Source organism: Aquila chrysaetos, chromosome Z, assembly GCF_900496995.4.
Source record: "Aquila chrysaetos chrysaetos chromosome Z, bAquChr1.4, whole genome shotgun sequence".
In the NCBI taxonomy this organism is placed as follows: domain Eukaryota; kingdom Metazoa; phylum Chordata; class Aves; order Accipitriformes; family Accipitridae; genus Aquila; species Aquila chrysaetos.
Window position 1 is genome coordinate 73,195,546 of NC_044030.1, and position 27,492 is coordinate 73,223,037.

The window sequence follows — 27,492 nt, forward strand, 5'->3', positions numbered from 1 at the left end:
GCTGTAGCTGGGACAAGTCTCGGGAATGTGTTTTAGCTCCCAGGGAGCCAGGAGCACCCTGAGCACAGTAAAAATGCAGCAGAAACCTGCATTGCTTTTACCACATCAGGTCCTTTTAAGCCATCAGCATTCAGATGAGTCTGCACCGCTGAGGAGGTTTGTGCTTCTCCTACTGCTGGCACATGGCAAACTGTGGGGCACCCCGTTGCACAGTGGATCTCTCTCTTGATGGCTCACTGATGCACTTTGAACAAAGAGTTAAGGAAGAAAAATCTCCAAACTACGAAATTCTGGACCATTTCCTTAGTGTCTCGACAACACTCTGTTTGCCTACTTAAATTACGGTTTGGCAATCAAGGTTGCATAAGTGTTGGTCCAGTGCCTAGAAAACATTTTATTTTAAGAGGACTGTGACCCACCAAGGTCTCTTGCATATCCCTTTTCTTATTTTTCAGAAAAAAAAAAGAAAGTGATTTATAATACCACAGTAGCAAGCATTTGTTCTTTTTTTTTCCTAATCTTTTAATCTGTTTAAGCCAGGAAAGGTTCATAATGTACAATTTTAAACTGTCAAAATTTACAAAACAAAAAGAGTCAGATTTAAAACTGGTCATAACTCACAAATACCTCCACCAAAACTGTATAATACAGACATTAAGCCTCCCATATAACAAATTTAAACCACAGGTCAGTTTGCTATTTTTAGGAAAGTGTGCAAAGAGCTAATTGTATAGTACACCTAAATGTTTAAAGTTATACCATGTAAGCAGGTCTGCTTCTGCTATAAAAAATATACAAGTATAAAATTACTTCTACAAAATTGGTTCATTGATTTTTTTACTTGTAATAAAAAAGTAGACTTTTAGAACTTTCCTCCTCAACAAACAACAGTATTTTGAAACCAGTCACTGTAGCTGTTATTTACACAGGATGAAACATAATTTAGCTGGATCAGGGAGTTGTAAGGAGAACTGCTTGTTCCAGGACATACATTTGAATGCATAGATACACTGTCTGATGGTGTATTTGCTGAACAGCACAGTCATTGTACCACTGCAGGGTGGGATGAATGCAGGTGTTTCAAGACTGCTTTCTCTGAGATTACAAAAGATAATCTAAAGGACCACAACACAGTCATTGAGCTACTCATAACACCACACATTTCTTTGCTGTTTGCACTGATGCACAACCTTTAGCATTCACTAAGCACTTAACGGGTAGAGGGGACAGTTCCTACACAAAATACTTGGTTTGGTTTGGTCAGGAAAGGAGAGGGAAAAATGCTCTTTTTTTTTTTTTTTTCAGGTTTCCCTTTGTCTCTGTCACCTTCCCAGATGGTGAACATGGGCTGGCCATAGAGGGCTGTGGCAGCCAGCTCGTGCTCAGCCGCACACGCAAGCACACGATGGATTCCTCTCTTGTCACTTGGTCCCACATGTGTTGATGTTCTTCCCATTGGCGGCATCCTCCACCAGTGAGATGTGGTAATCGGTTGAAAGGGTGAGGTGGGAGATGCAGCCCACCAGGCCCCGCATGTACTGCCTGTTCGTGTGCAGGGCTATTTCCTTCATGCCACCTGGGGGAAAGGCAGTGATGAGAAACTCTTCACCAACATGGGTGTCTGCTCCTGATTGGCAGACTGCATGCCCAACAAACACCATTAGCTTTCCTAGCACACCTCAGAAGTGAATTTTAATTTACAGGTTTTTTTAAATGTGTCTTTTAGGCACTTGAAAATACAGAGGGGCTAAGCAGGAGATAATAAACTAGGATGCTAATTATTTATTGCAAAAATTGTAGCATCAGTAAGAGCTGAATAAGCTTGTGCCCAGATTCCCACTAAGGTGCAGGGTTTGCAGGTGCTTCTCACTGTTTCTCTGTGTACCTGCTGGGGGTACCACAGCGCACCCCATGGTGCTGGTCCCTTCTCATAGCAGTCCGCCCCATCCCACCCAGAGAGGCCTCACCACAAAAACCAGGCTGTGGAGGACCAGAGATGGATGGCCAGAGATGGACCAGAAATGTCCTGCCTTACAGCTGACCTCGCAAACACAAAAATGCATCCAGGTCCTGAAAGTGAATGGTGAGCACTCACCTACATAGAGATCTCCATTGATGTTTAACTGCCTCATCTTCCCAGGGGATTTACCAGTCCTGGCACCATAATCGTCCACAGTTACTTTGCCAGACTGTCCATCCCTGAAATGAAAAACAAACCGCTCTCAAGCATCCAGCCTACAACCAGGCAGGAGGAGGAGCAGCAGCATCTCCCCCGTGCCAGGAGACCAGGGTGACTCAGTGCTTGGCGGGGTTCATGGCGAAGGCTTGGGACTGATGTTGGGGAGCCCCACATACAACAGTGTGCTACGGCAATCCGGAACTTTCAGGGTGGGTTTTTTTTCAGGGACTAAGATGTCAGAGACCTGCAAAGGGTGTGGGGGACATTTGCGGAGGAGAAAAAACTGGGGAAGAAGTAAATTGCATAGCTGGTGGAGAGGGGAGGATGAAGAGGTTCTGATGTGTTGTTAAAAATCAGATGTAATATAAAAAGTACACAGCAGAAGCTTCAACAAAAGCGAAATAGGCAAGCTAAGGTAAAACATACTTATAAGCAGTTTTGTTTCTTACTAAAGCTTTTAGGCCATTTCCATTTTATATATGGTCAATAACTGCATTGACAGAAGAGCCACTTGATGGGCTCCTATTCTCACTGAATTTGGTAACAAGTTGTGCTAATGTCAGCCTGTGATTTCTAGGGAACCAATATCTCATGAAGAGAGGGATGTGTGCTTTCCCTGCTGGGCACACTTGCCTCCCATGAGGTAATGAGTTATAAATATGAGTTATATATACACTGCAAGATGTCTGCACCTTCTCCAAATAGAAAAAGTAGGCATACACTGTCCATGCTCCATTGCTTGTGCCAGACCACAAAATGCTCACTAGGGAATTTCAAAATGCAGACATTAAAGAAAAATACTCTCAACCCAAATGGTATGGGTTTAATAGAAAGCCTGTCACAGCCCCAGAATAGCCCTGCGTGACTTTGGCAGCCTGCCTTGAGCTGTGCTGAGTTGTTGCTGTCACCTTTAATACAATAATCTTTGTGTACATTGTCCTGAAACAGCCAAGTTGCTAACAGTTCGACTCCTAAGTGATGTGAGAGTGTGGAGCTGCAGTGATTCACACTCAACCAGCAGCCAGACATGCCAGCCAGCACCTTTAATGGCAGGGCAGCTTCAAAACGGCTCCCAGATGAAGCGTGGCCACTTACCGAACAGCCTTGACTCTGTGCCACCGGCCGTCGCTGAAAGAGCCATTCACCGTGATGGAAGCAATGCCGCTGCCCAAATTGTAGCTACAATTAAAAAAAATTAAAATGTTACTGCAATGACTTGCAATGACTGGCTGCCTGCCAAATTGCTCAGACATCCTTGCTCTGTGCCCCACCTGCTCATCCTCCAGAACACCCCTTATGGCTTGGATTCTGGGGGACCAGTGAAGTCCTTTGGAAGCCCAGCAGCAATGCACTTATTTTGCAAAGTCAGGCTCATGGAGCAACAGGCAAAACTCCCTCCTGCCCAGGTCAGAGTGGGTGCCATCACAGCCATCCCATGGGAGCAAGAAGGGGGCCTCTGCATGGCAGTTCCTCCCCAAAACAGGAGGTTATGAAAGTCAGTGACCTACAAACCTTTGGCCTAATGCGAGAGAGCTGTGGGAGGTTGCAAACACGGTTAATAAATAAATTATTACATGAGCAAATAAGCATGCGCCCTATAACCAATCTACAAATCATCTGAATTATAAGGAAGGTTGAGACCTGTGATGTTAGAAAGGATGAAGCCTAATAAATAAATGCAGAGATAATCATGAAGTTCCCTGCTTCAGTTCCAGCTCTGATTATTTCTTTGTGTTTGCTGCTACTAAAATTACTCAGCAGACATAATGTCCCCATCATGTTTACACTTCAGGCATCTTAATTTCTGGGTCCCAGAAATTTGGGCCAACTTTCACAAAGGGGAAGTAGATGCTACAACACAGTGAGCTTTTGGGTACTCAGCTGACTAAATAAGCAGGATGAATTAGCCTGAGCCAGCCGCTGCTGGCCTTCAGCCTGTACCAAGCTAGAGAGATCAAAGCCAACATCATCATCTCTTCAAAAAAGGCTGAACCTGGAATTAAGTTCATGGCAAGGGTTAGGTACTTGAGAACAGCACATTAACTCATGAGTCGCCCAGAGCAAAATGGTTGTCCTAAATTTGACTCCTCCCCAGAGGTTTAAGTGAGTCTCAAACAAGCATCTCCTTTTACCCAAGATGCAGATACCAGTCTAGGTCAAGAGCTACAGAAGGATTTGGGTGTTCAGGTTTGTATCTGTCTTAGACCTTTGGTTACAAAAATGAGATTCATAATCCTAATGAATGGAGATCCCCTGCAACAGTGATATAACCTTCTACAGAAGCAGGGAGCAGCAGAAAGGATTTACAGCAGCAGTTACACTCTACAGGGAAGCTACTCTGCTAGGCCATAGAAAATGGGAAAGAAAAGGTATGTTTTGAATTTCAAACTGGACCAGAACACAGATATCTAATTTTGGGCTGCAGGAAAATACTTCTGACCAATTCACAGCCCTGATATTCTCCTGACCTCACCTCTCAAATGGTGGAAAAGTAGCATGAGGATCACTCTTTCTGACAGAAGATGATATTTTTTTTTCTGAATTTGTCCTTTCACCATCATCTTCGGTGCTCTCTTTCAGTATGCAGTGATTGTTTATGAGAGTTTTCATTTGGGATCTTAATTTTTCACCTTCCTAAATGCACGTGGAAGGTACAGATAGTTCAATAAAATTCAGCTGGTTTGGTCTAAAACCTTTGTGTATCTTCATCTCTGGGGGATAGCAACAACCCTAACAAAAATGCACTGTGCCTAGAAAACAGATAGAATAGAGTGGCCAATTAGTGCCACGCATCTTGGAGAGACATGTTGTCCCAAAGACATTTAAAAAATGCACCATTTCTGCAGAGTCAGTTCCTTGTTTATAAAATGATAAGGAAACTAAGAGTTTTTGCAAAGTTAACCACAGAAAATCACATGAAAAAAAGCTTACAAAAAATTAATTTCAATAGAAATGTGCAACTTGTCTATGCTACCATAAGTCCATGGTAGCAAACAAACAACCAGGTAAATCAAGTAAAAGATAACTTCAAATTAGCTAAAATGATTAACAAAATCCTTGTCATTTAAATAAGTGTCTCACAAGAATCCATAATACTGAAGGCACTTGTAGTTTCCTGTTTCAATATTTGTCTTACACAACCTAAAAGGGGATCATGAGGAAAGATAGGGTTTTCAAAAGGCAGGAGTCCCAAAAAAGCATCATGCAAAAAGTTGCATGGAATCTGCCTAAGCAGTCTGCAAGGGAGAAAGTGATTCTGGAGAGAGAACACGAGTTCAGCCCAACATTTCCCAACACTCCCCAATTTCAGCTTTTTGACAGTAATATTATTTGTTCCTTAAGTAAGTGGTTCTGTGGATGGTGGCAGTAACAAAGCCTGTTGCCAGCTGGGTTTGTATCACAGGGTAGGATATTTGGCGGTTTGAGAAGGTGGGAGCCCTGCTCCCATGTGCACTCTCCAGTGAAGAGTGAGCCTGCAGTGAGCACGGGTGTCAGCAGACTTTTTCCTAGACCCCTGTTCTCTCTGCAAATCCTACACCTGCTCTGCTTAACTGTGCTTCAGGATGCATGGGGGGGATTTACTGACAGTACTTGTACCCTCATAAGGTGGCTTTTAGAAAATCACATTAAAAACCAGATGTTTTAAAAATTGGAAGGGAGCAGGAATGATGCAATGCTTGCAGCACTTTACCTCTTCAACTCATACCCTTTCCCAGACAACAGGACCCATCACTGAACAAAACCTTGAGGATGTAATTGCCTCACACTATACCAAAGGACAAGTGCACTGGATGTGTTGTGGCAGGTCCTTTGAGCCCTGAGTGTACTGCATGCAACACAAATAAGGGAGAGAGAGTTTACCTGAATATTAATGCTCCTTCTTGAAGGCCTAGGGAAATGAAATCACTGTTAGGTCGCATGGGACTGTCTCCCCTCCACATCAAAAGACCTTCCTTCATTGTGGTTTTAAACCTCATGAATACGTTCGTTCTTGATCCTGATACCCTATTTAATGTAGAGGAAAATAATAATAAAATATTGAACTGGGACAGTCTTCTTTCAAAAAAACATAAAAGATGAAGCAATATTTCTTCTCTGCTGGTCTTGCAGGTTACTGTCTTGCAACTCGCCTACATGCTGATGTGTGAGGGACTCTGTTTCACATCCCCATTTCCAGCATGGGGGAATTGAACTTGTCCCTCCAGAATCCCAAACACAATAAGTACTCAGTTTCTCTACACAAACAAGAGAAAATCCTTTTTCTCCCCAAGCGTAGTGTGAAATCCAGTCCAACAAGCAAATTTTGAGAATGTCCAGTAGATTTGGTGCCCTCAGAAGCCAGTGGAAGAAGCATAAGAAGGGCAAATCAGAAACTCCAGGTAGGTGAGAGGTACCAAGCTGCAGGTGAGGACATTTGGGAAGCCTCCTCTAAGCAGTGGCTGAAATACATGCAGATGGAGAAATTTGTTGAAACAACCCACAATTTGCTGGAATTTGGGCATCTTCTAGGGTACAGAGCAGCCAAAAAGAAGTTTGAGGACCTAAATTTTAGGCTAAAGCGGGAGTTAAAATCCTTAGTCTCTTTACAGATACAGGCTCTGTATGTCTGTTCTTTGCTCTCAGAAAGCACACACCAGTTCTTCTCCATGCCAGACATATGTTGTGCATGCCATTTCTATGCGGGTTGTGAGATGTTCAGATACTATAACAAATCAAGCCATAGGCATATACATAGAAAATATGTTTTTTTCCTGAAATTTAGAAATATGGCAAATGCAGCTTAAAATACTTAAATATACAGCATCCTCCCACATGAGGCTCCTAACATTATAATGGTTAACAAACAGAATATTTATGTTTACAGGAGATACATTACCTTTTCAGGATATCTGGATTATCATACGTGAGGTAACTGCGACCAATAAATTGTGGGATTTCAATTGCTTCTGTAATGGCTGAAAAGTAAATTAAAAAAATGAAGATGAGTGTCAGTTAGCTGACATGGAAATGGAAGGAAAAAAAGAGACAAGACTGTTTTATTGATTTACTCCTGCATTGGCTGGTAGCTGCTGGTGACACAGAACTGAGCTGAACTCACACTGGTTTACAAGAAGGCACTGCCAGTTCGTACCTAAATGTAGGGACGGTAGTTGAGGTTTAATCTGCTGACAGTCCCTCTACTTAACAGCCTTCATGTCATGGGCCTAATGTATTCCTCTACCATAAGTATTAGTGCAGGAAAATATGAAGTATTGGGAAAATATTGCAAATTTTATTTTTATCCCTGTTTCCACATTCCTTGATTCTCTGTGTGGTTCAAGCCACCCTCCTGAGAAAGCTTATGCATTAACCACCCTTTGTTCTTGTCCAAGAAACTCCTCTCCAGCTCCCAATTGAGCACCATCTGCAGAACATGTGCTGGGACCTCTCACCCCTACAAAGCAAGGATGGGAGGCAGCACAGGCAATCGGTGAGCTCCCCATTTTCTCCTTTTGTGTATGTGGCTTTGCACAGAGCGGCTGCTGCCCGCTCAGGGGTCACCTCTGGGGTGCAGTGTGGGGTAAGGCTATATCCAGGGAGGACATACAGGGTGCCCCTAATCAGTTTAGGTCTGTTGAAAGCAACTGAGATTACACTAAAGGCTCTATGACAGAGGCTGCAAAGCCTCTTGGCGCCTGCATTCAACAGGCTGCAGTGCTGCCTTGGAGGAGGTTTTGCTCGGAGCTCACCAGTGTCCCACACACAGCATCTCCCATTTCTCTAGGGACAGCCTCTGGTTCATCTGTGGTGTATAGCTGCTGGGACAACAGCACACATTGCAACCAGACCTGGAGCTGGTGTACTGCTGCCCATGGAGAAGAATTTGGCAAAGTAACTCAGATGTGTGATACGAATCACTGAATATCCCTGATACATGGCCTTTGGTAGGCTACAAGCACTTGCCTGAACAGATTTTCTTTTGAGTGAACATCCTACAGTTTGCTGCTGATGTCTCATAACTGACTGCTGCATTAATATAAGCCAGTTTTATAAATTCCTTAAAATAGCTGCCTTCATCCTATTCTCTTCCTGAGAACTAATCCCTTCAACCCACAGCTAATCCCATCTATATAAATTTCAAGCTTTTCAGGGCATGGATGCTTGCTTTCTTCACGCAATGCAGAGGCTGGCTAGGCTTTAAGAGCTCACTATAATACAGATATACAACAATTCGTCTAGTCTGGCAGCCAACAACAGCAATATGAAATTTAGCTCTAAGTGCCAAGTCTGAGAATTTTAGATAGTGACGAACGCCTGTTTTCATCCGTAGTGAAATCAGGAAAGCTGCCTAATGTGTCTAAAGAAACCACCACAGGCGGTCCACAGCCTGCAGCCTGCCAGCGTCGTTGGAAGATTGCAAAAGATATGTCACACTTAGCCAGACATTCCTCGCCAGGTCTGACTCTTTCTGCACTGGACAGTCTCTGACCACGGCAGATGGCAGCAGTGTGTGAAAGGAGCCCTTCTTCCCCCATCATGCCCCACACCAGCACCAGAGCCCCACTGCTCTTGCCTTCAGCAAGGGAAGGTGCCCGTGCCATGCAGCAGCCCTTGCCTTTGCTCTAGGACTCTGGTTTCCTCTATGGAGCTTGATGGGCATTTATCTCTGCTTGCTCTTCTGCATGCTCTTCACTTGCTGCACTGAATTTGACTGCAGAAAACCAAGTAAATTTTAGCAGTACCCTTGTTGCATGGAGGCTCTTCGCAACTGGAAGGGAACAGGGCCGGTAAGGAGATCTAGGACTAAACACCTTCACTGTCTGCTAATCACGATTCGGCAGGGAGGCATCAAAGCTCTCATGACAAGCAGAAGTAAGCTCTGAACTGCAGGACAGCCTGAAGTAGCACCTACCCCTACAAAGCAGTCAGCCAGCTGCCTGGCCCTGTTGCTTTGCAAATACAGGGACCAGCTCTACAGCCACTGCCGTGCACTTGGCAGGTGCTCTGGATGCAGTTTAAAATATCAACAGGATGAGGTTTAAGGATGTACTACAAAACTCCAGAAAATATTTTGGCTTATTGACAGAAGCTTGCCAGTCTTAATGGCAATCCAGCATCCAGCTTGCTAGAACCGACACAGACGCACAATGACAGAGCAGTTTTCACATCATTTGCAGTACTTACTGTTTAGGCAGTAACCTCCACATTCTGCAGTGAGTCAGCAGAAAACAAAACAAGAACATTCTCATTTTAGTTTTCTATAGCATAAAAATCCCCCTTCATCCTGTTTCATGCCCATGTTTCTGCAAATGCATGATCCCTGCTTCCCATTTGTGTAAGCAAATATAATCGCCTGTGAAGGTAACACTATTTTATTATTGTTTTGCCCTAAGTATTTACATTTGCCTACTCAAAACACACAAAGGTGCAGACAGGTAGGACCAGCACTAAACCCCTCTGCTACTCCTTGTTTTCGAATCCCAGTGAATCACCATGGTTTACCCAGGGATCTGCTCTAACCAGGGGAAAGCAACTGTTCTCTGCGCCACTCCCTCTTACAATTAAGTATAAAAATACCTTTAACACTCCACACAGCTTGGACAGAAGACATAAAACCCAGCAATGCCAGCAGAAACTCTATTGAATCCTTGGCCAATGATCCATTATGATGTGAAACAATATCTCATATACCTCTTACCAACATCATTTAAGTTGAGTTTTATAAGTGGCATGTATGATTTTGGAGAATGAGGCACAGTCCCTCTCTAAAACTTTGTTTTTTCAGGGTGTGAGCCCACCAACAAGCAGGATGGAGACTGCACCTTCAGCATCTCACGTACCAGCTGAGTGGACTAACTAAAACCCCATTCTGAAACGGAAGCGGACACACACACATGCATCCTGCCTTAGCCGTGTCTACACCCTGCCAAAGAGACACAGGTAAGGATTATTTTGAGAAATGTGCTCCAGGTTCATCAAGGCTGTCATGGATTGAGGTTCAGGAGGGACCTCCATGCTCTCTGCACATCCACCAGCAAAACCTTGGATTTTCCATGGCAGCTGAGGCTGCACAAGTGTAGGGGGGTTGAGAGTCACCTGAACAGCAGCCACAGGCAGCAGGAACAGAAGACAGGTGACTCGTGATTTCGGGCACTCTTAGAGAACTAATTAAGGTCAGATTCATGTAGGCAGCAATACCCAGGATCCAGTCCAAGCGAAAGGCACAAGGCACTTCAGACCGTCTCTGAAAGCCTGGACGCCCATTCAGGTTACAACAGAGAGGAGAGAGGCGGCATGCCAGCCGAGCGGCAGCGCTGCCGGTGCTGTGAGACGGATGCAGCGGCGGGCAGCCTGGCACGCTGCTCTAGGGGCTCAGCACAGGTCAGAAGCAGGTGAGCGGTGAGGAGCTGTGGCCCGAGCCATGCACAGGAGCTCACTGAACAGGCAGGCTGCAAAGCATTCACTTGCCTCGGCTTCCCCTGGAGACCTGGGTACTGCTGCAGATACCAACTTGAAGCCAGGAGCTTAGCACCCTGCACATACCTAGAAAGCCAAAATTGCAATTCTCCCTCCTCCCCACAGAGAAGCTGGGATAAGTGACGTTGCTCCAGCTATTAGTTAGACCACAACAACGTAAGCGAAAGGCTTTCTTGCATTGTATCTTAATAAAATGTTTTTTGTTCTAAGATATTGTCTTTTTTGGAAGAAAAGGTCAATGTATTCATCATGATTTAACCAAAACCACTACTTTTAACTTTGAAGTTTGTGCCTGTGAGAAATGAAGGAGTGGGTGAAGACAATAATGTCAGTCAGCTCTTTTGAACTGAGTTGCTGTTACATTACAAAATCTTCCCTTAGGAATTTTTCAAGATCAAGCCTGACAGAAGGGAAACATCTCCATCTAGTGGAATAACCCAGAGCAAGTGTTTTTTAAACACTTTTCATGCAATCTGAACACTTTCCAGAATCTAACGTTTGAACTATTACAGTGGCTCTGAGGAAAGATAAACAGTATGCATCTGGGCAGGTTTTCCTCCTTGGTGGTCTCCATGGCTATACCAAGGCAGGGTCTGTGCAGATGGTGAAATTACCATCAGAGTAGTCAGTGTCTAAAAAAGAGCTAGACCTTTCTGTATATGAGAACAGCTTTTGTTGTGAGCCCTAGGGAGGATAAAATTACAAGGGTTATCAATGTTCATGCTTCAGGACGTAACATAATCACTGGCTGGAGGACGTTGGCAGGAATTCCCCCTTTGTATAGCACTGCATAATTAGGGAGGTGTATGACCTGTTCAGTGTTGGCCACCACAAACAACCAGATACCAGGCTGCTATCTATGGATCATAGCTCTATGCTGGGATAACAATTACCATGTTCCTAAATAACAAAATGAATTCCTCCCTGGGTACATGGACTGTGCACGGTTGCAAAGGGAGCTCTGGCCTCCAGGGTTTCTATTTCAAGGAATGTGTATAACAGCAGTTGTAGGTGTTAAATCTCTCTTATTTTTGTGATCAACTCCGGATCTCTGAATTGAAATGCAGCTATGGTTACCTTTTTGGCAATGTTGCCCATCAAAGCCCAGGGGACAGTCACATTCGTAGCTGTCCTTCTTGGGAACACAGGTGCCTCCATTTGCACATGGTGAGCTCACGCAGGGGTGGACAGCATTCGCTAGGTTGATTCCAAAAGTGAAATCCTGTTTCACATCGATTGTCCGGTCATTCAAGATAATCTATGTATTTTAAAAAAAAAGGGGGGGGGGGGGGGGGGGGGAGGAAAACACATGCTAAAAACTTTCAAATTCCCGGTATTGTACTGCTAGTCAGAAGACTTCTCTAAAAGACTTCAGAGAAACGTAACCCTCAAAAAGTGGCCAAAACCCTATTTCTTGTAATGTGTGTTTTCCAGTCGCAGAGGTCCAACTCATTCTGTTGCTCACCCTGACTCCCTGGAGATGAATTTCTTCTGTGTTTTGTGACACAGCATTAGGCAACCCCCATATGGGGTGAAGCTGTGGGGGACTTACCAGTCTTCTGTCTGAACATTGGCACGATGCTTTGTAGCTTAGCTGTTAGCTAAGATGGTAAAATTAGATGAGCACTGCTCAGGAAAAGCGTTTCTGAGATCAGAACCCCCCCCAGGAGATGAGTGTTGACAACAGAAATACTGAGCAGAACCACTTGTTTTTCACATTTTCTGTTGCTTTCTAGTATCTCATCTTGCCCAAAAGAAGCTAAAGTTAAGATGGATGAATAACATAATTAATGACTTCACAAAACCATTTGTATACAAACTGAAGAGTTAAATGTTGGATTTTTCCAATGTGTCAGCAACATATGTTCTCCAATATAAACTGACGTTTGTATAATCTCAGCTGATATCTTGGCAGAGAGATTACATGTGGGTATGGCTTTTGATCTCAGCTATATCAAAATAGTAAGTCCATTTTCACAAACAAATAGATTTTAAGGCCCAAAGTGAGAATGGTGATAGTTATGTCTCCTGCATAACTCAGACAATGCACCTTAGGGGGTCCTACTGGGAGAAGGGGTTGCATCAAGCATATATACTCTGTTTGAAACAGCACTAAATTCCAACAGCAGAAAAACATCCAGTCCTGTCGTAAAGATGGACCAGTGAAGACTACTACCTTTTCAGCTTCTTTCTAACTTCTGGCTATGTTGTTAGCAGAGCCTCGACTCTTAAAATTGTGTCTCTCATTTCTGGGCTTAAACTTATCTTCAGTTTCCAGCCTTTGTTTCTCATCATGAGTTTTTCTGCATCATTTCAGAGCCAGGTACTCAAAGAAATCTCACCCTCATGTAGGAACTAGCAGACCACAATAAAGTCACTTCTTAACCTTATCTGAGTAAACTAAATGGATTGGCATCTTAGGTCTTTCAGTACACAGCATGTTTTCCAGTACTTGGTGATGTTTGTAGCTTTATTTCTATAAAATTCTCCAAAATCCTACTATGTATAAACACAGCAGTCAATTAATAGTCTCCCAGTGCCCAAAACGCAGGCAATACTCTTCCTTGACATCCAGTTCAGGCCTCTGGGAAGGCAAATCCACCTTCCCAACTGCATCACAGAAGTAAGGCCTCACACTCAGCATTTCCTAATCCTTATCAGTGCCTCTGTACTCTAGGGTAAAACCCCTCACCTTTTAAGCATGACCTGTATTAATTGCTCCTAGGCTTTCTGTGTTGCACTCCAAAATGCACAGTATTTAGTCACACCCAGCTTTCCAAAAATGTTTGTGTTACTGACCTATTCCCATCACTATTACACAATCCCCCAGTTTTCTTGAACTTCATGTTTTCTGCTAGACAGCTGACAAAGTGAAAAATATTGGACCAAGTGATGAAACCATTTACACTGAATTACAATTACCTTTCTGCCCTTGATCAGTCGTTATGAGATGCACTATTAGAGTTTTTTATTTGTTAAGTAAATCTGATGCAATAATTCACTCATTTAAAACTCAGAGTCAGCCTTTCAGCTTCATCCAAGTTATTTTAAGCATGCCTAGGGAAAGCAAATGTTAATTCAGTTTGAACTTTCTTTTGATTATTTCTTAGGACTTATTATGAATTTACAGATCCATTCTCCAGAAGATAACTGCACCAATGCACAGCTGACCTGACTGGAACATCATCCCTAATGTCTGCCAGCAATGAAAAAGATCTCCTCCATTCATATGTCCTGTAAAAAATCTTAAAAGGGGAAGGCAGTGAGGTGTGCAACTACTGTGTGGTATAAGAATGTGCTAGCTGGACTGGGATCCACTTTAATTTGTGAAACTCATGAAGTTCAACAAGGCCAAGTGCAAAGTCCTGCACCTGGGTCAGGGTAATCCCCAGTATCAATACAGACTGGGCAGAGAATGGATTGAGAGCAGCCCTGCGGAGAAGGACTTGGGGGTGTTGGTTGACAAGAAGCTCAGCATGACCTGGCAATGTGGGCCCACCACCCAGAAAGCCAACCGTATCCTGGGCTGCATCAAAAGAAGCGTGACCAGCAGGTCGAGGGAGGTGACTCTGCCCCTCTGCTCCGCCCTGGTGAGACCCCACCTGGAGTACTGCATCCAGCTCTGGGGGTCCCAACATAAGAAGGACATGGACCTGTTGGAGCGAGTCCAGAGGGGAGCCACAGAAACGATCAGAGGGCTGAAGCACCTCTCCAATGAAGACAGGCTGAGAGAGTTGGCGTTGTTCAGCCTGGAGAAGAGAAGGCTCTGGGGAGACCTTACAGCAGCCTTCCAGTAGCTAAAGGGGGCCTATAGAAAAGCTGGAGAGGAGCTTCTTACAAGGGCATGTAGTGATAGGACAAGGGGTAATGGCTTTAAACTGAAAGAGGGTAGATTTAGGTTAGATATAAAGAAGAAATCCTTCACTGTAATGGTGGTGAGACTGGAACAGGTTGCCCAGAGAAGCTGTGGATGACCCATCCCTGGAAATGTTCAAGGCCAGGCTGGATGGGGCTTTGAGCAGCCTGGTGTAGTGGAAGGTGTCCCTGCACATGGCAGGGGGGTTGGAACTAGATGATCTTTAAGTTCTCTTCCAACCATTCTATGATTCTGTGACTCTATGATTCTACAATTCTTTTTCGCTCATTACTGCATTGGTTACATCAGACATTTAGCTGCCTCAGTGTGCATACATTGAAGTATTTGAGCATTTCTTCTGTTCATTTATTTATATATGATGATACAGGGCACTCTAAGGCCACTCTTGACATAGCTTTGTGCATCATTCTGAATTCAATCCTGTATGGCTTCTGCTCACTTATTAGTACAGTATTGAAATTAACAGGGAGACTGGCAGTGGTAATATTTACTGGCTATTAGAGTTAGAATGACTTTTCATTGTGAAATATGTGTTTAAGCACTTTGTGGTGGGTTCCTGAGACAAAATCTTGGATTATTTTTAATATTGCCAGTGGTATAATGGCAGGTTTCCACCTGAAGTGTGCACTGGATGAGTTGGAAATAAATGTCTCCAGCATGTTTCTCTGGGCACATACTTTCTGGATGCTCCCGCTGAAGGGTCTGAGGATCCCGGAGTTCTTCTTCACAGCATCATAACTAGGGACTCCGCCAATAAATATTTCAGAGCTGCACTTAATTTGTGTGAAAGCCCCCTGCAAGAAATATAAGAATAACATTTTATTAGAGTAGCTGGAACCATGCTTGTTATCTTCAGATTAGCCTACATTAGGTGTTATAGCTTACTTTAATGCCTCTTTACTTCCGTTAATTGCATTTCTTTGTACAATTCTCTCAAGAAAGCCACTGTAGGACACTCTCTACTGACTATGCTTTATCCTAATCAGAACTAGCTGAAAAATCTCAAGTATTTCAAAATAGGAATACTGAAGGAAGAAAGAAAGAAAGGAGATTGACTCGTGATTTCTGACTGCACATCTAGCTCTATTTGCAATCACTTAGGTACATTGACGTAAATCTAGAACCAGAACGAGGTTCACAAAGTTAAAATCAGAGCAAAGTCCATGCAACAGAGACTCATTTAATGTTTCTAATGTCTAAAAAGATAATCCATAGCAAGTTATGGGACTAAATGAAAGAAACATTGAATTTGCATTTTTTACCAGAAGCAGTTGGTCAGGATACCTGATGGGACTAGTCAGGCTCCTGCAGTGAACTGAAAGATGTTTAACAGCTAAGGACAGGATAACTGTGTAATTCCAGTCCTGCAGAAGCTCCTGTGATTTCTGGGTTGGCAGCTCCCAGCCAACTTCCTTCTGCAGCTGCACTGAAGCACTTAGAAGAAAAAAAAAAAGGGAGTCTTCATCTTGATCTATCTATCTAAAGAAGTCTCACCTGCTCCATTTGAATGTTTCCCACTCAAACTGTTTCTTGACAGACAACTGAAATTTCAGTTTATTTACATTTTTCAAGAAAAGTCTAAGCTTTAAACAGTTTTCCAGTTTGCAGAAAAACCTGTTAACAGGATCTGGAGTCTAGTTTTCTGGCCACAGGTTCTTGGGACAAAAAAGTACCTCGGTGAATGCATTTGAGTGCTTAGAGTGAATACCCTGCTCAGTACAAGCAAACTTTCAGTATGACCTCTTGGTGAGGGAAAAATAAATGCAAGTCATCAACTCTCTGAGTATTCCAGCACACATTGTTCAACAGACTTAGCCACAAGCAGTAAGTACCAAGAAAAGAACCTCAAGGACATATATGAACCAAACACAAAAATGTGAGTCCAGTTACATGGCAAGAGCAGGTTAAGGTGGTGATTTCAGCTTCCTTTACATGCATCCCTGTCCTCAGAGGGAAGACTTCATGTGCAAATTTCCAATTCTGGGCTTAAGAAAATGTGCCCTAATGTGTATATTTTTGTTTAGCTGACAAGAGCTTTGAAAGCAGCCTGTGTAGTTTACCATACAATCATTTATAGTCTGATAGCTGTATTCATGACAAGCCATGCCATATGCTTACCTCTGCCATCCCTTCCACTGGCTTTTGTTTGTCCACTTGTAGGATACCATTCTTCGCTGTGCGAGACACTCGCAACTCATGCCATTGACCCAGACTGACAGGTTCTTCACTCCTGTTTCAAGGGGAAGAAAACTTTCAAGTATTTTACACTTTTGCCTTTCTGATATTTTCAGATATTGTTGTGATGTTAAAAAGTCAAGTCCTCTGGGATGATCCTCTAAATAAAAAATAAAAATAAATCACTGTGTTTCTTTCCTTATAAGGAAGTAACATAATTTCTGAGCCCCATCAGCAGAGGAAAATAAGACCATGTTCCTACAGAAAATAGCTTTTATTTATAAATGAAACATTTCTACAGTAATCATGTATTTCATCTACCCCTGAGCTAATTTTTCTGTTCAGTCATTTATGATGCATAAAGATAAATTTTTGCCTCAGCTGTACATCCTCATTTCACAATGACATAAGCCTGGAGATAAAGCTTCCCACTTAATGATCGGTCTAGTCCTACATTCTTCATCCTCTTTTAAAACAGAACTACTCTGTGTTGGCTTATCAGCTCTATTTATGCAGCCCATTACAGTGACATGTACACACACATACACGCAGCCTGGCTGCTGTACATTAAGGGGAAGTAACTAAAATATGATCCTAATGATGTGATGAGATCCTGTCTAGGAACAATAATCCCCAGTTGTGCGAAGTATTCACCAGTCTCAAAGGAAGCATTTTAAAACTGTTCTTACAATCTTTATTGGTTCAGCACTAATATGAACAGCAGCCTGTATGAAGGGCAAAACCACATTCCCCTTTCCAAGTTCTACAGAACCTTCTATCTGTTTTTCAAATGTCATTTTACTATGCTGGTTATAGCATTTTATGTCTAAATGTTATCTTGCAGCCTTTCTTCCAGAAGCAATGAAAACTTGTGTTTGATTCACTGGTCAAGCTGGAAAAATCAGAAATTGTTATCTAGGACACCTGAAGACTTTCTAGCTTTCAATGAAAAATTAAAAAATTGTTTGGGGTGAAATAATGTTTTGTATTTGCAGGCTACTGACATTTAAATATGGAAAAAGATACATTTCAAAATGAAAGAACTGAAAAAATTGTGATTTGAAATAGTGAGTCAGTAGTGGTTCAAATGTTGAGTTAAAAGGTTATATAAATTTGAAAATGTGAAAATAAAAATTTAATTTTTTTCTTTTTTTCTGAACAATCAACATGAGCTTTGAAATCTTTTTGTTGTATCTATTTTGCTCCCCCAAATTTTCTCAAAGCCCATGTTCATCTATTTTGGACAATGTTGGCAATAATAGTTTGACACATGGTTCAGAAAACCTCCATAAAAAAATATCATCAGGCAATGCCATTCACTTGTCCTTTTTCTTATGTAGTAGCTTTTAGGGTTTAACTACCTTTGGTAAATCAATAGTTAACAGAATCTAATTACCTTGAAGATGTCAATATATACATACATAGGAACCAGATAGGTTTGGCTACCGAATAAGTGGCAATGCATATATTTTATCTCCTCTGCTGATTAGGTCATCATCATGCTAACTCTCCTGCTCTGCTAGATTTAATTACAATTAGGGATGATTAAGCCTTGCAAAGTCATCACTTCAGAGTTGCAAGCTATTTCTTGGATTCACAGGCTTTTTGAAACCAGCATGAGTTTGGTAATGTTTTCTGCAGGCATTTGAACACTTCTGGCTCTTCATGTACTGTGGGGTTAAGGATTACTTTTCCTAGCGCAAAATGAACCTTAAAAAATACACCAAATTATGAAGATCTTGATCCTGTGAATGCCTGGCCAAGGCAAATCGCAGGGGACAGCAAATTCTCTTCTGAGACGTCTTGATAAATAGCTGAGGTTCTGCATCCCTCTGTCCACTCAGCATCCCTGCTTCCTCCTGAGCCCCCTGCACACACCATGCTGCTTCCATCCTGGGACACTTCAGGCAAAACCCAAGCTTCACCAACGTCAGCTTTCCTACTGCTGCTGCTGACATACATAAATGAGCTTGCCTCATCCTTTATTATAAAGATATTATAATTGTGTTCTGATTATATTATAATATTTAACAGCCTGGTCCTGTAGAAGAGATAGTCAGGACAACCAGAGTTATATCCTTGTTTAGGACAAAGGGTAGGTGTGAAGTGGTATGATGAAGGTCAAGGCAGACTTTTAAGTGGATATTGGCTAAGCAGGCACAAAAAAACAGGGAATCTGTTTAGCTCATTTAATCACTGACAGAGCTGATGACAAGGTGTGAGTTGCACACATTATCTAGAAAAAGGAGCTGAACAAAACAACCTGACAACTTTCAAGGAAGCCTGCTGGTCTCATGAGTCTCCCCCATTACCCAGCTGTCTCACCACACTCTTTTTCCCCAATGCTCATGACCCAGGTGCTAGCTGGTGTCCTGCTTGCTCTTCTGCTTTCCAATAGAAAGAGGCAGTTCTACTCCCAGGCTTGTGCTTGTGGCTCTTGCCACATTTTACAAGCCTACATCTTGATTAAACTTTAGTCCAAGGTATTCTGAAGCGCTACAACATTCTTGGGCGGCGGGGGGGGGGGGGGGAAATTCTGTCTACTTTAATGTCTTATGTTTGCCAGTAATAGGATTAAATGGCTGTAATCAGAAAAAGATTGAAGACTGTTGTAAGAAGGACCGTTTTGGGTTGGAGCAAAGGTCTCCAACATTAGCTATTTCTGCCGCTTTTCAGTGAGAGAAAAGAACAGGGCAAGTATGGAGTGATTCTTCCCTTGATATATCCTCCCGGTTTCTGGCAACTTGTCACTTAGCAATTTCCTGAGTCAGAAGCTGCATCCGTACAATTGTGTTTGATCTCCCTCAATGGAGCTTTCTTTAAATTTGTCTAATTTTTTTTTTAACCTATTTATAGTTCTGGCATCTGTAACATACTGTGACAATTAGTTTCCACAACTTATTTATGTGCTGTCTGGAAAAAAAAGAAAAAAGTCTTATTTTCTTTGTTCGCTGGTTTTTGGTTTGCAGTTTTACTGGGCTCCTTCTAATTCTTCCATATTGAAAAAATACAGAATAATCATTCCTTATTTATCTCCAAGGCATTCACAATTTAAAAACCTTTATCATACTTTCACCAGACCCTTTTCCAGGTTGAAGGGTCCTGCTGTATTTGTGGAAGATGCTCTGGATATCAACACTACTCTTCTTTTTAAATTTTGCTAATGTCTTTTGAAATGAAGTGACCAGAATGGCATCAAGTTTTCAGGACAGGGTGCATTGTGGATTTTTGCAGAAGCATTGTTCCTTTTTCCATTCCTAATAATTCTCTGCATTGTACTTACATTTCTGTATGTGTCTCTAAGCAGTTAGCTGTTGCTTTCACAGAACTATCCATGATGACTCCAGGATCTTTCTCTGTCTGACAGCACTAACTGTATTGCCACAGCTATACATTGTTAGGATTGTGCATTATTTTGCATTTCCTCCCTTGAAATTTCATCTCTCCCTTTGTCATCTGAATGGGCTTGTTTGCTTGAGTCCTCATTCAGTGGAAAATCAGTACATTTCTCCTAATGGCCGTATAGCCAAAATTCCTGATGTGTATCCACAGGAAACATACGTTATGCAAGACTTGCAGGCAGTATGCACATTTTGCATAAGTTTTATATAGATTATTTCTAGATATTAGGTCAGCCTAGTCAAACTGGCAGCCTCTTGGACCACATCCAAGGTACTGAGTGGCTCTGTTCAGCCCGTTGCCTTTTCAGAAAAGCCCCGGGAACAGCTGTCCAGAGACTGGGCACTCAGTTACACGTAGAGAGAGAGAGAGCAGCCCTTTTTGAGGCATTTCATTGCTCCTATCCTAGACATTAATTTTAGGATGTGATGAATCATTCTCAGAAGGTCTGTCTTCGTCTGGAAGCCTGGGTGACTCATTTAAACTATATATTTATCTTTTAGCCTGCTTAAGTTGTATAAATTGGGTATTACCCTCAGATTCACCAAAAACCAGCACTATGAGGAAAGGGAGGACCTGGAGGTGTATCTTCTTGTGAAACCTCCTTACTGCCTGGTACTGGAGACCAGGAAGAAGGATGCTTACAAAGGTGCTAATATTGTACAATCCTGTGGCTAGAAAGTATATGCATAAAATATTTATAGATCCCCTAATTAGCTATGGTACAAAGTCATGGAGGCAAAAAGGGAATATCTACAATACCATACAGAAACAAAAGTAACATCTGCAGTAAGATGGTGGCATGACATGGTAACACTCATAATAAAGCTTTGAAACATGAGTTCATGTAGGAAGAAAATCCTGTCCCTTTGAATACAGTTCTAGCGTTTCTGTGCTTCCTTAGAAGAAGTAGGCAATAGAGACTGATGGGCTTCTATACCTCACCATAGGCTATTACTCTTTCCAGCCCACTCCTCCCCTGGGTCAGCACCATGGCACTCTTGGAAAGGAAACACAAGCAATGCTGTTTACCTGATAACAGCCGTTCCTGAGCCACAGTCGAACCTGAACTCCACGTAACCAGCCACCATGTTAATGGAGAGGAAGTCCTTGCTGTCTGTGTCGTAACTGTACAAAAGGACACCAGTCTCTAAATCTGGACGAAATGTCATCTCAAACTCCATGAAGGAAAGGTAATTCTGTGGTTCCAAGGGCCAGGGTGTGCTAGCAAATGACCTTAAGGACTCGTTGAACTGAGGTATGGCCAAGGTGAGTGCTGGAAATCCAGAATACACAAGCAGGTCACTTGAGGCTCAAAGGTAAGGGACTGACTCCTTCCAACCAGTCTCAGTTCCCTTTGTTACAGGTACTTAAAGCTAACATTCAGAAAAACAACCTAAAAATTTTCTCTTTCACATTAAAAATATTTTTTGTCCTAGCCAACACTGCTTCCCTCCTTAATCTCTTCCTTTTCCAGGGATGCATTTGTTTTCTAAAGATTTGTGCTCCTTTTCTTTAGTGATTCACCACAGTTTTTCAAAATAGCAAGCATGCACACAATGGGTGGTAGCATGAAAATTTCTGCAGCACAGAAAATAATGCTGTAGTATTTGCCTACTTGTTTGTATCTGTGTTATTTCAGCAGGAAATTGATAGTGGGTCCTTTACATTTCAGAATATACAACTGACACTGGTTTTAGGAGAAAAGTGGGGATTTTTTTAGAGTTAATGTGCAGCTGTGGAGTGGTACATTATTTTAACCTCTGAAAAGTAAGTTTGAGATGCTTAATTATAGTTAGTTTAAATAAGCACAGAGATTTGAGAATCACTGATTATGTAGGAGCTAGATGGAGCCCCCAAGTGGATGGTGGGGGAGGGTTTCACTATGTGATTTTAAAAAGATCTCCTGTTAGTGTAATAGCGTAAGACCTCCTTGGATGTCACTGTGTGGAAAACACATCAAACACTAAATAACATATACAAAGAAATATAAGCAGCCCAGTGCCCTCTCACCTTCTTCACAATGATGACCTTTAAATCCAAGAGGGCAAAGGCAAATGTATGAATCTGCTTTGCTTGCAGTACAGGTACCACTGTTGATGCAGGATGCCTCGTCACAGATGCCACTGCTACACTCACCTAAACAGAGAGCCAGAACATTGATTTATCAGAGACGTTTGTCAAAGATTAATTTGGCCAATACAATTTGCTCTCCTGCCTAGATTCTTCCCCAGTTTGTCAAATGGTGTGCAATTTAGACAAGGTAACTTGATTTTTAGCACTTTTTTTTAGTAGCAGACCAGCAAGAGACCTTAAAAAAATAGCAAAAATTAGCCCTTACTAACAAACCATGACAGTGGCAGCTTTCAATCATTCCCTGGATTACTTTTCTTCTGCTCTTGTTCCTATCTTTCTTTTCTCATGAAACAGAAATCTGTCTAGATTGTTTACAAGCACTATTACTTGTTTAATTTCAATTGCCTTAAGTGCTTCTTTGTTCACTGTAAATTCATGCCATGGTAAGCATGGAAGATGTTAATCATCATCAACTAATCTTATTAACTAAAATGAGGTTGTCAGCCCTGTTGTCTGCACTAAAAGGGATTCATACCATTAGCATATGGGCTTTTTAAGAAACATTTCTACTGTGCTGGCACATCAACTGAAGGAACAAGGAGATTATTTCTTCTTGCTGGAATTAAGCTGAAATTGTTGTAGAAAAAATAATTTACTCATTTACTTCTTAAAACTGGTATCTATAAAGTTAGATTATGCAGTGGTCAAATGTACATCTGATGGAAGTTTTTGTTGATTTTGTTTACTTTCTCCTTTATTTTAGTTTCTGTTTATATAATTCTCCCCTCGTTACTAGTAATGAACACATCTTACACATTAAGAAAGCCCAGATAAGACATTTGTGGTGTACAAGTGTAAGCACGTCATTTGGAGGGGCAAAGTGTTTATGACAAACTAAGAATTGCGCATTTATTTTGAGGCACATTGAAATGTTACCTCTGAGGTGACACAGATGTTGTAAGGCAGCTCTGACAATAAACGCTGGAGAACAGTTTTGTTATCTGAGATGTCTGAGAGAAGTCTTGCAAAACTACTGCAAGAAGGGGATGTGCCCTTTTTGTTTTGTAAAGCCCTCTGATTGTAAAAGCTGTTTCAGACCAGGACTTTACAAATCTTCAATAAGGTACTGGCGCTAGTATGGCACCAGCTTTGCAGTTTGATTTCCCATCCCACAGCCAGAAAGAAAAGCACAGAGAAGTATGCAGATGTAAATGGCTGATGTGCTGGTTCTTCCCGATCACTCTGCTGTCCACAGTGGTAAATAACCTTTTCTCACCAACACAGGACAGAGGTAGTAATAACTCTCAGGTCATCTGGAACAAATCCCTGCTAGACCAGACTTGTCTCATATTCACATCCACAAATCTCCTGCCAAACCCGTTTTGTACTGTAGAGAGGGAAGGTCTGAGTATAGCAGTCATAACGCAGGGCTCCAGGGCTAACCTAAGGAGCATAAGCAAAATATACAAGTCCCTTGGAAGAGAACAAATTTTCCTGCTATGTGGAAGGGGACAACTACCCCTTCAAACAGCTGCCCCACACCCAGCTGTAGGAGCAGGGGTGCTTGCAGTGCTCATCGAACAATTTTTTTCCTTTCTGGGCTGCATTGTAATGGCCACAGTGAACTGGAGCAGGACGGGCATCTAGGCTCTGAGATCCCTCATCAATTATCATGACAGTGACAGAAATGAGTAGCACTAGCTCTATTCTTTAGACTATGAAGCAGAGCCAAGACATGGGTAAACAAGGATCTAGATGTATCAAGTTTGAGACACAAACAGAAAACTAAGACAATACTCATCTTTACTGCATCTGCTGCACTGTTAGTCAATGCTGGCAGTATGTTCAAACAGATCAAAGCTGAAGTCTTTGAGAAACAGAAAAGGACAAGGAAGATAACAATAATGGGACAAGTCATAGGCTCTCTGGTTTGAGGGACAGCTTGAACTGGAGCAGTCTTGGTATTGATGGACAGACTGCTCTCACAATGTCTCAGTGACTTGTCACAGACTTTGGGCCAGCACAGATGACTAGACCAAAAAGGCAAACCACAGGTCTGATGGCTGCATCTGCTTGGCTGCAGTGGCAGATGAGGAAGGAGGGAAGCTGCAGCGGGAGTACAGGGTCCTGCCATGCCTGCTGCGAGCCACGAGCACTGTCTCCCCCATCTGCCCCTTAGCTTACAGTCGGGTGGGAATTCTGCTGCAGCCAGCAGAGATGGCACAGGGGCAGGGTGGACCTCCCTCCTCCCCACCCTCAATTCTGCAGTCCATGTACCACAGCACCCCTGGTTTATACACTGTGCCAATAGAAAAGAAACAAAAGACTGGCTAGCAAAAACTATCCCTAAACTCTGGTAAAATTCACTTGCAATTTATTTATTTTAAGCTTCACTTATATGGCATGTTGTTTGCAAGTCTCTCCTGGTACAGTTTCATATAAGTGTGTGCAGTCACGTAGGGACAGTAAGTCTCTATCATTCAGTTTCGAGCCACACATGGTAGAACCCAGCATTTATTTTCATTGATGTTGATTGTTAATGCAGTAGTATGTGGAGCATTCATGGATGGGAATGAAGCTAGCTGCAACCCAAAAAGCAATGGAGATCAGGGCTTAGAGAACTTCAGCAGGGCTTTCATCTATCTATCTAAATCCTATAGATTCTCACTCTATCGTGAAATTACTCTCTGCTTCCAAAATCTTATTCTTTCCAGCACCTGTTTCTTGGGCCCCTGTTCTCCCCCTGTATTGCAGAGAAGTTTGGTCATGGTATGTAGAGAATATAGAGCAATTGTTAGGAAATTTCTCATTAATCACTTCCTTCTTGGGATGCCAAATGCACAGCTATAGAAGAGAAGAAAGATGACTTTGTGGCTAAAGCATGGCATGGAGAGTTCAGTGATATGAGATCTATTTCCTGCCTTTATCACTTGCTTTCTGACTTGGGGTTACTGTTAAACTGTTTAGACTGGGACCTCATTAAAGCAAGGATTTTGTTGCCCTGTCTTTTTTTCAAGTGCCCATTACATGGATGAAATAGAGATGAATAAAAAAGACAGAACTGGTTAATTAACTTCCCTACTTTGCCATCTTTTAAACTGTGAAGGGGAGATAATGTTATAATACCACTTCATAAAGCTGTTGAAAAAATTTATTCCATGGTATTTTTAAAACATACTGCGACTCTGGAAATGAAAACAATAGATGGTCGACAGGAAAGCCTATTTTCCTCAGCACTAATGGAATTTAATGGGGAAAAGCCCTCTGTAATGGCCACAGCACTGCTGTGGGTCTGAAAGATCCCTGTGTTGCTTTGGTCAAGTGCAATGATGCCTTCAGGCAGAACACATTTTGTTGGGTCCATACTGTTTTAAATACAAACACAGAGTACATACTATTGATTTCTGATGACATGACTGTGTCAGTCAGAAGCATGAAGAGGCATCCTGAGAGATGCTGGCAGAAATACTGGTGCAGACATAATTATATTGGCAACACTGAGCTTCCTGCTTGCCTATAAGAACTGGTTTTACTATTTATTGTGCAGGATAACTGTGTCCACAAGGGTTTTTGATATACTAAACAGTGGTGTTTACTTGCACGGTGTGATAAACCCTCCTACTACAGACTCAGGAAAAGCAATGTGCAAAGGCATAGAGAAATACCACGCCAAAAATAGAGATCACACCTTCCATCCCTCAAACCCAGACCATTGCTCAATTTTTTTCAACAGGCAAAAACATAACCCCTGGTTTGTCACTGATTAATGATCCCATACCATTACACTTACCGACATCAGCACCACTGAGAGCTTTCCCTAATGGCCAGGGTCTCATATCAATTATCTTTCCATTGACGCTGAGCGACTGAACGCAGCCCTGAAATCCATGGCTGGTGCCTGTGGCTCTGACCAGCCAGTACACGCTGGGGGCACCGCCAACATAGAAGGGAGTCCGAAATGTGATTTTACTATATTGGCCCTAAAGGGAAAACAGAGTATGATGTGATGTAGAACAGACATAACACAAGATAATTAATTAAGCCATACTGGGTATAATAAATTTTTTTTCTCCACAAAGAACTATGTCAGGGGATATGTAGCTTGCTCATTGGTAATTCCTTTCCATTAGTCATTCCTCCAATCAGCCTACCATTTTAAATGCTACTTTTTGCACCCACATCCATCATGATAACATGAACTACTAACAGTACAATAAAAACCTTAAAAATCACTATGTTCTGAGGAAGGATTGTGATCTGTCTTTTGTTGCAATTTCTTCCCTTGCTTTTGCCAAAATTTTTTATCTTCTAAACTCTAAGCACTGGGGGACACAGAACAATGTGATACTGCCTTTTGGACAGCAAGTGCTTAGTGTTGAATAAAAATAAAATTACAAAAAACAACAGTAAAAAAAAGACAAGGCAAAAGCCAATAAAATTACAACTTCAGTAGGGTTCTGCTCACTTTGCCAGCACTAAGTTTACTCCCCATCTTTGGTTTTTTGAGGCATTAACCTGCCTATAGAAATGTACACATACAAGTTTACTAACACTGTTAGAGTGCACAGGAAGGAACAACAAAAAAACCCCCAACCCCAGCCCAGAACTTTCTAGACCATTGAATCAAATTCCATGCTATTTTGGACAATGGAGTCATAATTTGTTCCATAAATTGATCAGAATATATGTCTTTTGCCTCCTACTCAGAGGTTTCTTCAAAACCTCACTGCCCTTTAGAAAAAACCACTCAAAATTCCCATATTTATTCATGGCTAGTTTTTACCAATGTGTCCTTCTGACAGCACTGACCTTTAGCCTAAAAGCTTTCTGGATTTTTACCCCTGCCCTGCCTCCATAGTGTTTAGAACAATAAATTATATCCCCATAGCCTATATTTTGCCAAGCTAAATAAGCCAAGGTTATTGGAGTCTAGGGGTGTTCGCTGCACAGTGCACTGCAGAAACACATCAAATGGATCTCAATTTCAGCAGGGAAAAGTAATTCAGGTGGAGCCTGTGGCTAAAGAGAGTTCAGATGTCCACGGGGCTTCATGGTGGGTATATGTCAGGACATACAGCTCTCTGGCCTGCCTCCAACCACTTGCTATCACTGGTCGCCTTTGATGCTCCTGCCCCCTTGATCTGTCAAGCTCCACTTCTCTTGTACTGTCTAGATGGTTCAAGTCAAAATGAATGAGGTCAGAAAACACTACCACTCTGATGACTCTAATTCAGGTCATTCTAGCTAGGAAGGGCTGAGAAGGACTCACTAGAGCAACAATACTACGGGAGCAGCAAGTTCTGGTGGAGAGCAGCACCCAGAGCAATTA

At 42.2% G+C, this 27,492-nt stretch overlaps 1 protein-coding gene across 3 annotated transcripts in view; it reads right to left on the reverse strand.

The window, feature by feature from the left end:
* Nucleotides 1-374: 374 nt before the first annotated feature.
* The window catches only part of EGFLAM (EGF like, fibronectin type III and laminin G domains), a 76,152-nt gene continuing 49,034 nt past the window's right edge, over nucleotides 375-27,492 (reverse strand). For 2 of the 3 annotated variants that reach the window (XM_030005749.2, XM_030005751.2), the window contains exons 13-24: nucleotides 25,954-26,143; nucleotides 22,101-22,226; nucleotides 21,120-21,363; nucleotides 16,632-16,743; nucleotides 15,191-15,307; nucleotides 11,714-11,894; nucleotides 9,344-9,367; nucleotides 7,056-7,134; nucleotides 6,041-6,184; nucleotides 3,275-3,358; nucleotides 2,096-2,199; nucleotides 375-1,576 (exon numbers count right to left, since the gene is read on the reverse strand). In XM_030005749.2, the coding sequence (XP_029861609.1) occupies nucleotides 1,422-1,576; nucleotides 2,096-2,199; nucleotides 3,275-3,358; nucleotides 6,041-6,184; nucleotides 7,056-7,134; nucleotides 9,344-9,367; nucleotides 11,714-11,894; nucleotides 15,191-15,307; nucleotides 16,632-16,743; nucleotides 21,120-21,363; nucleotides 22,101-22,226; nucleotides 25,954-26,143 (1,560 nt within the window). In that variant the 3' untranslated portion in view covers nucleotides 375-1,421. The remainder of the gene's footprint in view (nucleotides 1,577-2,095; nucleotides 2,200-3,274; nucleotides 3,359-6,040; nucleotides 6,185-7,055; nucleotides 7,135-9,343; nucleotides 9,368-11,713; nucleotides 11,895-15,190; nucleotides 15,308-16,631; nucleotides 16,744-21,119; nucleotides 21,364-22,100; nucleotides 22,227-25,953; nucleotides 26,144-27,492) is intronic. The other variant, XM_030005752.2, reaches the window with a different exon arrangement.